This window comes from Mirounga angustirostris, unplaced genomic scaffold (assembly GCF_029215605.1).
Source record: "Mirounga angustirostris isolate CCGP_5_RB_7025 unplaced genomic scaffold, mMirAng1.0.hap1 SCAF_13, whole genome shotgun sequence".
NCBI classification, from domain to species: Eukaryota; Metazoa; Chordata; class Mammalia; order Carnivora; family Phocidae; genus Mirounga; species Mirounga angustirostris.
In genome coordinates this window covers 57,246,809-57,257,873 of record NW_026991721.1, presented here as the reverse complement: position 1 = coordinate 57,257,873, position 11,065 = coordinate 57,246,809, and the positions used below count along the sequence as shown (strand labels likewise).

At 52.6% G+C, this 11,065-nt stretch overlaps 1 protein-coding gene across 10 annotated transcripts; it reads right to left on the bottom strand.

Annotated features, from left to right (window-relative positions):
• Positions 1-2: 2 nt before the first annotated feature.
• Positions 3-10,874, bottom strand: ART1 (ADP-ribosyltransferase 1). Of its 10 annotated transcripts, none has more exons than XM_045894317.3 (7): positions 10,795-10,874; positions 9,425-9,454; positions 8,461-8,520; positions 5,168-5,288; positions 4,139-4,943; positions 3,041-3,082; positions 4-1,493 (listed from the first exon to the last, which is right to left on the bottom strand). In XM_045894317.3, exons 4-7 carry the CDS (start codon positions 5,231-5,233, stop codon positions 1,414-1,416), a joined length of 993 nt encoding a protein of 330 aa, XP_045750273.1. In that variant the 5' UTR covers positions 5,234-5,288; positions 8,461-8,520; positions 9,425-9,454; positions 10,795-10,874; the 3' UTR covers positions 4-1,413. The 10 variants fall into 10 exon arrangements, with proteins under 10 accessions (XP_054368071.1, XP_054368072.1, XP_045750276.1 ...); XM_054512094.2 differs by having other exon boundaries at positions 9,425-9,450; positions 10,795-10,861; XM_054512100.2 differs by having other exon boundaries at positions 6-1,493; positions 4,139-4,919.
• Positions 10,875-11,065: the final 191 nt, after the last annotated feature.

Sequence of the window (11,065 nt, the reverse complement as noted above, 5' to 3'; positions counted from 1 at the left end):
TGGTGCAGCCACAGCCCCTCCAGACTGGGATGGAAAGGCCAGGTGGTGGTTGGCTCTCGGATAGGCCACCCAGTCTCTCCCCACTGTGCCTGAGAGCCGGGGACGCCCTCTCTCCAGGATCAGCACTGCTGACTTCACAAACCACAGGGATCACTTGTCTATATGCCTTAAACTTTAAGGGAAATCCAGAGCTTGCCACTCCCCTAATTCCTACAGAAGAGGAATTCTGAGAAGGGCCAAGGTCGGAACGCAGTCTGGAAGGACTGAATTGAATTTTGATGCTGCTTGTTAGAGATTTTGGTGGCAAGAGTGCAAGCTACCGGAGAAACAGAACGACCGTGTTTCCTTGTCTTCTCTTCCTTCCTCGGTGGCTGTTGTGTTTGGGACTTGATCGTGCCTGTCCCTGCCTAGGGACTCAGGGAGGGGGATTAAGGATTCATTCTCTCATTTCCAGAACAGGAGGCCACATGAGGATTTGGCCCCAAAGCCCCAAGTCATAATAAAGAAAGTGTGTGCCTAGCACCTCTTTAATGTCCCTTGGGGCCTATGGTAGTGGAAGTTGGGGATCCAGGTTTGTCTCTCTAGAGACAGGAGCCTTAGGATGCATAAATCAGGGCAGAAATTATGTCTTTGCTGACAAGAATTCAACTGAGCATTCAGTTGAGACCCTGGCAGAGGACCTAATGCTGTCCCTGCTCTCTGCCCTCTGGAGCTGGAGTCAGTCCACATCATTCCCACACACTGACATTCAGAGAGCTTGAAAGTGGCCAAGGTGGGGCAATGCAGAGATGAGCCATTCACAAGGTGTTTGTTCCTTTCTGACTTCCCACACTGTCTGGCACTACATCTGTGCTTTAGACCCAGTCCCTGCCCTCAGGAAGCTCACAGTCTGACATGGAAGACAAACATTGACACGTGGTGTAGGGAAGCAGCCAGGGACCTGTGGGAGCAAAGAGGCAGGGCCCCTAACCCAGCCAGCTGGGAGAGGTCCGAGAAGGCTTCCTGGAAGAGTGAAAAGGAGCTTTCCAGGTGCACATGTGAGCCATTTGAGCAACATCAGCAAATACCGTGGCCAAGTGCTTTCCTCCCCAATCTTTCCCAAACTAGTTTAATCTTCAATCTCCAATCTCCAATCTCCAAATGAGTGGTTGCCTGCTGTAGAGACCCCCACCCCCATTCAGTGACTCACTCTTAAAGCCTTGGGGAAGGCTCAGTCCCCAGATTCCCTTAATTCTCCATCAGCAAACCTGGCAGCTGCCAGAGAAAGTCCCAGAGTTTCCTGCAGAGGGAGTCACCATGGATCCTGGCTGCTCTTAAAACACACGCGAGGCCGATATCCCCATGTCAGGTCGAGGCAGCACATTGGGCAGGTGGGGCTGTTCAGCGTTGGATGGATCATGGCAGGCCTGGACTCTATAGAAAAGTTCCCCCGACAAGGAACCAGAGCGGCAGTAGGAGGGACCAGACTGCAGAAGGGGGTCCTTGACCGATGGCTGTAGGAAAAACAGAGGCAGAGAGAGAGGTTTCGGGGCAAAATGAGGTATACAAAGAAACATGATGAGAAATGAGCAGAGTGGGCTGGAAACACTGACCCACAAGGTGCAGTGGGAGCCAGAGATGGAGAGCAAGAATTCAGGGAGGACGGCAGGCAGATGAAAGAGCCCTTGGTCCCCTTGCAGAGGTCCCTAGGAGGGTCTGTGCCCCTGCCTCCTACTGACACAAATGAGCCATTGCTGGGTGGGATGAACAAGGGGAAGCCATGTGAGTGGGTTCTAGTGACGCTCATCTTTGCCCCTCTGCCCAACCCCTGATTACTGGTGGACTGGGCGGTGGGGGCGGGGGGATTCTAACCTTGTCCAGTGCTTGAGATGACATTACCGGCACTCAAGCTGGTTGGAGGCTGGAGATCTGGATTCTGACCCTGGCTCTGCCACTGACTGATTCTGTCCCCTTGGGCAGGTCACTTCTGTCTCTGGGTCTCCCTTTACTATATAATGAGGGCAATACTCCCTGTTCTTCCCCCTTCCAATATTTTATTACACAGTAAGGATAAAATGAGATGGTGTCTGGGGATAGGTGGGGGCCAGGTAGTGTGGTGGTTCAGAGTTTGGCTGTCTGGACCCCACCCCTTACTAGCTGTGTGTGTAGGGCTGGTTGCTTCACCTCTCTGGATCTTAGTTAACCTCATGTGTAGAACAGGGGCAATGACAGTGCGTACACCACTGGGTCGTGGTGAGGATGCCTGGACTCTGAGTGGTACTGTGTCATGGAGAATGGTGGGGACAAAGAGGAGGCTGGGGCTCCTTCCTGCCCACTGTTCACAGAGCCCTGGAGGAGGGAGGTGGGGCCCAAGGGGGAGTAGTGGCTGTAGTTTCCCAGCCTATTCCAGTTGGTTTCCCTGGAAAAGCCCCTTCCCACCTGGGGAAGTGAGGCCCAGGCAGGCCCGGGTGCAGCAGGTATTCAAGGGAAGAAAAGAATCACAGCTGAAAGGGACCTGGGGATCATCTAGTCTATATGCTTATTATACAGATAGGAAAACTGAGGCCCAGAAAGGGATTGATTGGTCAGAGAGAGAGTTAGGGCAGAGCCTGGATGAGAGTCCAGGTCTCCAGCACCCAGGGCCTGACCTCGACCTTGGAAGATGGTCTAAGGGAGCCCTGGGGGCAGTAATAGAGACAGTGGATCCTGCGGCTGAAGGAGAAGGCCCAGGGAGGACTGTGGGAGTGGCCCTTCCCTCCATCCCCTCAGTGCAGCCCGGATCTCTCTGGGGCCCAATCAGTGGCCTCCTGTGAGGGAAAGGGGCAGCACCAGACTGGGGGGCAGGTGTGTCAGCTTGCATGACCACTGCCCCATACACACATATATGTCCTCTAAGAGAGGTTCACCACCCCCACAGGGGTCTGCTTAAGAGGGTTTACTTGTTTTGATGAAAAGGGGGTTGTTTTCCTTTCAAGACGGATGTGCATCCAGGAGAGGAGTCCAACCCCAGGGCAGCCTGCTCATCCTTGAGCTGAGCCCCATAGAAGCTTGCAGCTCTTACCTGAGTTACCCAGGCGGCAAGGCCTAGACTTGCACTGCTTGTCTGTAGGGAAGAAAGAATAAAGAATCAAAGGTTCAGTAGCTCTCAGGACAGGAAAGAACCCCAGAACCCTGTGGTCCATCCCAGCTTGTTCTCAGAGAAGCTAGTACATTTTCCCCTAACTCAGCTTCCTTCTGGTGGGACCTCCCTTGCCGGCCTTTGACTTGACCTGTGAGCAGCAGAGCTAGAAGGGAGCCAGCCTTCAAAGCCAGGGTCTCTTCTGGGTGCTCCTCCTGCTTCCTTGGCCTATAACTTTGCCTCCCAGTGTAACCACCTCTCCCACACCTTGTCCCAGGCAAGGAGATACTGGTTCATGTACTTTGCATGTCTTCCTCACCTTCTGTCAACTCATGCACACCCACGATGCTGACCAAGGTGGAAATGGAAGCTGCACTGGACCTTCTCCCATTTTAGATGTGGTCCACAGCTCCAGCCAACAACCTGCCTCTAATTATGCAAAGTGGGCCTCACTCAGCCAGGACCTGTGGCCCCTTCAGAGATAAAGAACCTGGGCCTGTCCTCATGATTCCACCTCTGGCTGGTCCTGGGGGATAGACAGTCTGAGCTAGGACTATGGGGCATGGCACCCAACTGCTGTCTCAGCACCCCACCTGCACCCCCACCCGGTCCACATGACAGCACAGGGTTTCCATTCAGTCAAATACACGTGCCCCTCCTGGAAACTGAGTTTGGGCCTCTTACTCATACCTGGCAGTAATGGTCTGGGTGTCAGCACTGTGGCCAGAAATTAATTGCCTTCCAGCTTCCAGCTGGAAGAAGAGCCTGTTTGGCCCTCAAATGGCCACCTGCCTCAGTCAGGAAACCCTCTGCAGCCTCCCAGCAGGCAGGTGGCCAGCTCCGGCTTAGGTACCTCCAAGGACAAGTGGCATACTCCCTCAGAAGGTTGTCTCCCCTTAGATGCACAGGGTGGAGGGGCAGAGGGACAGGACTGGGTCCCCCTCACTGTTCATTTGATTGTGATATTGATGTACGCGTCCCCTGAGACCAAGGGGGAGCCCGTCTTGAGCACAGGTGCTACCCAGCGTGCGCCCTACCTACCTTTAATGTACTCGCAGTTGTACGTGCTACGCTTGCCCAGGGCCCGAAGGTAGATGCGGGCAGGGCCCTGGGCGGGTCTGCTGGCATTGATCACCTGGAAGGTCTCGAAGGGGGGGATCAGCACCTCCTCCTCCCCAGGGAAGAAGGAGTAGCCCTTGATAGGTGCCCCAAGGCAAGTCCAGATGCCAAAGAAGGTGTCCTCCCCAAACTGCTGGGCTGCAACATTCTGCAGGGACGCGGAGGCAAACCCCCCCAGCCTGATAGTGGCCCCGGGCCCCGCCGGCCGGAAGCGCAGGCCGTGCACCCCTCGGAACACCTGGCGGCACTGGGGAGAATTCTGGCCCCTGCCCAGCAGCTGTAGGGCCTCGGTCAGCAGGAAATGGAGTGTCTTGAAGGAGAAGTGGTGGAGGTAGTGGGCTCTGGAGCGGCCCGCCTCGCGCACGGCGGCGTTGAACTGCTTGTGCAGGGGGCTGTTGGCGGTGTAGGCCAGGAGGGCCACGCCGTGCTCATCGCGGAAGCCAGGGGGCGGCGGGGGCAGCCGGGTAGGCCTGGGGCCCCACTCTGGTCCCCAGGCCTGGCGGTCCTGCCACCGGCTGCTCGCCAGCGCCCAGCCATCAGCGTACACCTTGTTGGCCTGGAACTCGGTTTCGTTGAGGTCTGGGAGAGCGGCCATCATGGCGGCTGCACAGCCGGCATACTGGTCATCGAAGGAGGCCGGGGCCATGTCCAGGGGCAGTTCTTGAGAGAAGAGGTCTCGTCGAGTGACGGGGTGGCCCTGGGCCTGGCGGAGGCGGAGCAGTGAGGCCTGAGAGGATGAGCCTCAGGAGAATGGGAGCCTATGGAGAAGGACACTGAAAGCGCCAAAGTAGCCGCGCTCTCAGAGACCGGGTCAGGGGCTGTCCCCCAGGCCGGGCGAGCCCCACCGGAAATATCAGTCCTTCTCTCCTCCCGCGGCCCCTCCTCCCAGACTTCCGAGCAAGCCAACAGTGCAGCTCCCTGCGGGCCTGGGCCCAGTGGGGAGCCCCGTACCTGCGGTAGTGCTTCCATGAGGCCCGTGCACACAAGCAGCAGAGAGAGCACGGCGGGCGTCTGCATGTTCGCGGCAGCCCTGGACAAGTTACTGTCTCTCTTTGGGTCTCAGTTTCTTCATCTAGAAAATGGGAATGTTAATCTGTACAGTTTAATAAACATTAACAGACACCTAGTTTGTGTCACTCCCAGTGCTCGGCACAGAGTCACAACATAGAAATGAAGGCTCAGGGCCCCTGGGTGGCTCGGTTAGTCAAGCGTCTGCCTTTGGCTCAGGTCGTGATCCCGGGGTCCTGGGATCGAGCCCCGCATCGGGCTCCCTGCTTAGCAGGGAGCCTGCTTCTCCCTCTGCTCCTCACCCCGCTGCTCGTGCTCTCTCTCTCTCTCTATCAAATAAACTAATAATCCTAAAAAAAGAGAAAGAAACAAAGGCTCGGAAGAGAAAGAGAGGACCCTTCTTGCTGGAGGGAACACGGAAGACTTCCTGGAGGAGGTGTTATCTGAACAGGGTCTTACAGGAAGAATAGGAGAAGAAGGTTTCAATCAGTGGAAACTAGGATAGGAGAGGGACTTGGGGTGGAGAAGACATCCAGGGCAGCAGAAATGAGAAGAGCAAAGGTATTGGATGTAAAAAGTGAAAGACATTTTGTCCAGCGTGGCAGAGCTTGCAGTGAGGGAATGTTGGAAAGACTGGGCCCCGTCGTGAAAGGTCTTGACGGCCGCGGTAAGAGGTCTGGGCTTCACCCCATGGGGGATGTGAGGCTGGAACAGGTCCAGGACTGGCCAGCTGGTGGGGCCATGGCAGTACTCCAGGGACAGGATCCAGCCACCCTCGCCCCGCACCCCGCCCCGCCCCGCAGTCCTGCTGCACACTGAACCCTCCTCCCCTAGGCTCTCAACTGCTTCCAGGGCAGGGACAGGTGTAGACCCCCAAGGGGTGAGGGAGGGGGTCTGGGAGATGGGAAGAGGATGGGGTGGGGAGTGAGGCTCCAAGAAGGCAGAGTCCCAGCGGTTTCTAAATCAGTCCTGCCGCTGCTTTGTTTCTTTCTTTACAAAGTAATGCCCGCTTGTAGTGAAAAGAAAAAAGTATGAATGAGTCCAAGCCCCGGTTTTCTCTCTCTCTCCATGTCATCTCTCACTCGTACCCGTGCCTGCTGCTACCGTGATCGTAGTGTCCTGTAGGACCATTTTTGATGCATGTGCAAATAATTTAATACTTAAATATGCAGACACACATCGTTTTCTGTACACAGGCTGGTTTGTCTTTTTTTTTTTTTTCCAAAAAGAAAGAGGAACATGCTTTCACATACATATCCTGTAAGCTTTTCTCCAGGAAACACTATATCAGGGACTTCCTTCTACATCATATATACATATCTACCTATTCATTATAATGGCAGCATGGAATTTCGTAATGTAGTTAAACCATAATTTGTTCAACCATTTTCTTATTGATGGACATAGATTTTTTCCCTAATTTTTTGACATTTTTGACATTACACATAGTACTTCAGTGAACATCCCTGTGTAGAAATCTTTGCCTACTTGTGTGCATATTTTTTTTAATGTTTTATTTATTTATTCAGGAGGGTCAGAGAGAGAGAGGCAGAGGCAGAGGGAGAAGCAGGCTCCCCGCCAAGCAGGGAGCCCGATGCGGGGCTCGATCCCGGGACCCTGGGATCATGACCTGAGCCGAAGGCAGATGCTTAACGACTGAGCCACCCAGGTGCCCCTTGTGCACATATTTTTATAGAAAAGATATCAAGAAGTTATTTGATGTTTAAAGGATAAGAATTGTTTATTTGGCACTGCCAAATTGCCAGAGGCACTGGTCTGCCTGTCCACAACAACGAAGAGTGCCCTTTCCTCTACATCTTTGCTAGTGCTGGTTACCATGATCTCTTTTGAACTTTCACTTAACTGGTGGCCACAGATGGTATCTACTTTTTTTTTTTAAAGATTTTATTTATTTATTTGACAGAGAGAGGGATCACAAGTAGGCAGAGTGGCAGGCAGAGGGTGAGGGAGAAGCAGGCTCCCCGCCAAGCAGGGAGCCCGATGCGGGGCTCGATCCCAGGACCCTGGGATCATGACCTGAGTTGAAGGCAGACGCTTAACCAACTGACCCACCCAGGCGCCCCTGGTATCTACTTTTTAATTCACATCTCTGCTCACTAATAAGATCAATCTTAACTTTAATTTTTACTGTTTTAAAGTTTTAATTTTCTAAAGGTAATACATTTTCATTGTTCAAAATTTAAATAGTCCAAAAGGCACACAGTGAAACACCTTTCTCTCACTAATTCCTCACCCCATCTCTCCAGAGGCAACCAACATTCCCATCTTCTGTGTGTCTTTCTAAAGATAGGCTATGCACATATAAGCAGATTCACAGGTATTCCTGTTTTCCTCCTTTTAAAATGGCAAGACAGTCAGTGGTTCTTTATCTTTGGGAATCTGATGAAAGCTGAAAATGGATACACGTACCCTCACACAGTATTACATGAATTTCCAGTGCTTATGTCTCTGCCCCCATCTCAGGTTAAGCATCCCTGCTTCATAATCCCCTCTGGTTCTTGGAGGTAAATGTTGATGGTTCAGCACCCCCCCCCCCACACACACACATCCACACACAGGTGCAGTGGAGAGTTCTGGTACATGCTGACACCTCACCTCATGCCGAGCTTCCTACCTCTAGTGCTCTATATTATTTTTGTGTCCAGGGCTTTCTCCATCACCCTGTAAGCTTGCTCAGAGCAGCCCCAAAGTGCAGGGGATTTAATGTTCCCAGGGACAACCCTTAACCAAGGAGGGGTGGTAGATTCTCTTTGCTACCGAGGGTGCCAGAGGACTAAGCCCCAGTTGACCACAGTGGTCACAGTGTGTTCATTAACACACTTTTTGGGCGGGGGGGCTTTCCTCTCTTCTCCATCCCACTTTGCCACTCTTTCACTTGTACTTTCTGGGATTAACTTACAAATAAGCTCACTACACCCAAGTCCTTGTCTCTGGATCTGCTTTGGGGGGGATCTAAACCGAGAGAGGGTCTTTTTGGATCACATACCGTCAGAATGTGGCCCAGAACTGTCCCTTTAGCCTGGACCCCAGAATGACCCACATAAGGAGCAGACCTGAGCCCAGCCAGCAGACTGGCAGCCTGAAGCAGAGGACCCTGATCAAACCCACTTCAGCCACTCGGTAGCCAACTTGAGGACTCATGAGCGTGAGAATAAATCTTTGCATGCCACTGAGATTGTGGAACGTAGCAAAATGGTGATTCAGCAGAAACTCACTAGGCCGACTCTGGCTCTTGCTGCCTCTCTCTGGCCTTTGTTTCTTTCCCCATCTCTGTCCTGCAAAGACAAGGCAGTGAGAGAGAGACTGGGGGCTTGAGAAATCAGACTGAGGACATTGACGCATGTGGCCTAAGATACTGGCCGTGAGGATGGACCCAGAATTACTAGGTGTAATTTACTAGACTTGGTGTCTGATGGGATATAGGAGATGTGTCAGAGGGAAAAACCAAGGATGACATGCAGGCTTCCATGCTCTAGGTTGCCAACACAGAGGAGGAGCAGAGTGGACTTCAAAAGCTCATCTTGCCCATCCCAGCACATGGTAGGTGCTCAATAAAAAATGAATGAACCATCATCTTTGGAGGGGAAACAGTGAGTTCAGTTTGGCACGTGTGGACTCTTAAGGGGCAAATGTCCAAGAGATAAAAGAATGGACAATAAGATGAGACATTTGAGTGATATGTGTGTTGAAGTCAGAAAAGACATGAGATCCCCAGGGAGAGAGGAAAAAGAGGACTGAGCAGCAAAGAAAGCTGCTTGAAGCCAAAGCACCGGTGGACCAAGACACCTTGGGTTTCTAGAAGCTCTTCACTTGGGTCCCATGAAGTACCCCAGTATCCTTGTGATAATTCCTCTTTAGGCTTCATCTAGCTTGTGGTGATTCCTGTTAACTTGCCATCAGACGAGTCTCATGTAATATCTATCCCCATTATTCACCAAGTCACCCAAGATGGTCACTTCATCAAACACATTTGATCATTCATCAAACACTAAATTAGTTGCCAGCTAAATGTTAATCACAATATGGGTCCATCCTAGAAGCTCCTTCCATTTCCCCGTCCCTTCCATGGCTCAATCTGCCCCTGCCTCCCCCTTGATCTCCACTGTCACCCCTGCTGATCCACCCTCCACAGAGCAGGGAGACCAGTGTTTCTCAAGCACAACTGCTCAGGTTGCTTACCTGCTTAAGAACCCTCTGTGCCAAACCTGACTGGAAGAAATAACATACAGAGTAAAAATGCAGAGATGAAAATTATGAGGGAAGAGATGAGAACACATCTACAAGGAAAAAAACCCAGCAAAATACAATTTCCCTCTACGCCCTCAGGACAGAGCCCTCCTCATGCTGGCATTTGAGGTGCTCTGTGACCTAGCCCTCCACAGCATCTTCAGCCTTGTGCCCTGCCGTTCCCCCCCGCACCGTGCGTGGCTTCTACAGAACAGAACAAAGCTGCAGGCTCCATTCTTCCCTCCCTGTGGCCCTGCACACATTGCCATCCTGCTATCCACTTTTCAAGACTTAGCTCAGGGGTCACCTTCTCCAGGGAGCCCTCCGACTTCTCTGTGATCTTCAGTCACCCTGTGCTTTCCTCGGTCACTGTCCTAATCATACTGTGCTGCCCTTATGTGTCTGGCTCCCCTGCTGTCCTGTGAGTTCCTTGAGGGCAGGGACCAGGCATGACCCATGCTGTGTCCCCAGAGCTCAGCACAAGCCAGGCACAGATGAGGCCTCCTGGAATGTCTGCTGAGTCTGAGAGCTTTCTGGGTGCAGCTAACAGTGTAGACCACTGCAAGAGCAGGTAGATTGATGACTTTGGTGAGCAGTGTTGGGGGGGATGGGGTGGGGCCAGAGTGATGGTGTGGTTATGGGAGGCGAGGAAATGGAGGCACTGGGCAACCCCTTATATCTTACCTGCTCTTCTGTTTTTCCTCTCATCCTGCTCAGGGCACTTGTCAGTTTCTCCTCATCCAGACCCTCACGGAACATTCCCTTCTGGGGATGTGACTCCAGATCTCTTCCCCAGGAACCCCCCAATTTCCCAATGTCCCCAAACCCTCCAGGTATCCTGAACCTCTCCATCAGAGGTGCTATGGTCTGAATGTTTATGTCCCTCCAAAGTTCATATGTTGAAATCCTAATGTCTGCTGTGATGGCTTTAGAAGGTGGGGCCTTTAGGATATAATTAGTTCATGAGGGCCCTGGGATTACTGTTCTCGTAAAAGAGACCCTGCAGAGCTCCCTAGCCCCTTCCACCATGTGAGGACGTAGTGAGAAGGTGTCCGCTATGAGCCAGAAAGAAGGCCTTCACCTGACCATGCTGGCACCCCGATCTCAGATTTTCAGCCTCCAGAACTATGAGAAATAAATGTCTGTTGTTTATAAGTTAACTGTCTGTGGTATTTCATAGCAGCCTGAACAGACTAAGACAAAAGGTGCCCTGAAGCTGTTCCTAACGACTCCTAGAACTCCACCATCAGTACCCCAAATTTCCCCTTTAAAAAAAGTCTTTCCCTGCCCTGTACCCAGGAGGAGGGTGGTGTGCCCCTTACCTAGGCCTTCTCCAGGGAAGCTGGTGTCGGTCTCCAGTGATGGCCACCGGGGGAGGGGGAAGGCAGGTTTCTCCTTTATACTGTCAGTCCCCCACCCCTTGTACCCACACAGCTGCTCAGAAATGTGACACTCCCCCATCTATTTCTGGATGTCTCCTGAAGGCTTGGGAACACTAGCCTCTGCCCAGTCTGCCCTGGGCCAGTGTACCTCCCATAAAGAAGGGAACCTCTGAGGCCAGAGAGAAGGTGGGCTGAGGCATCGAGGATCCAG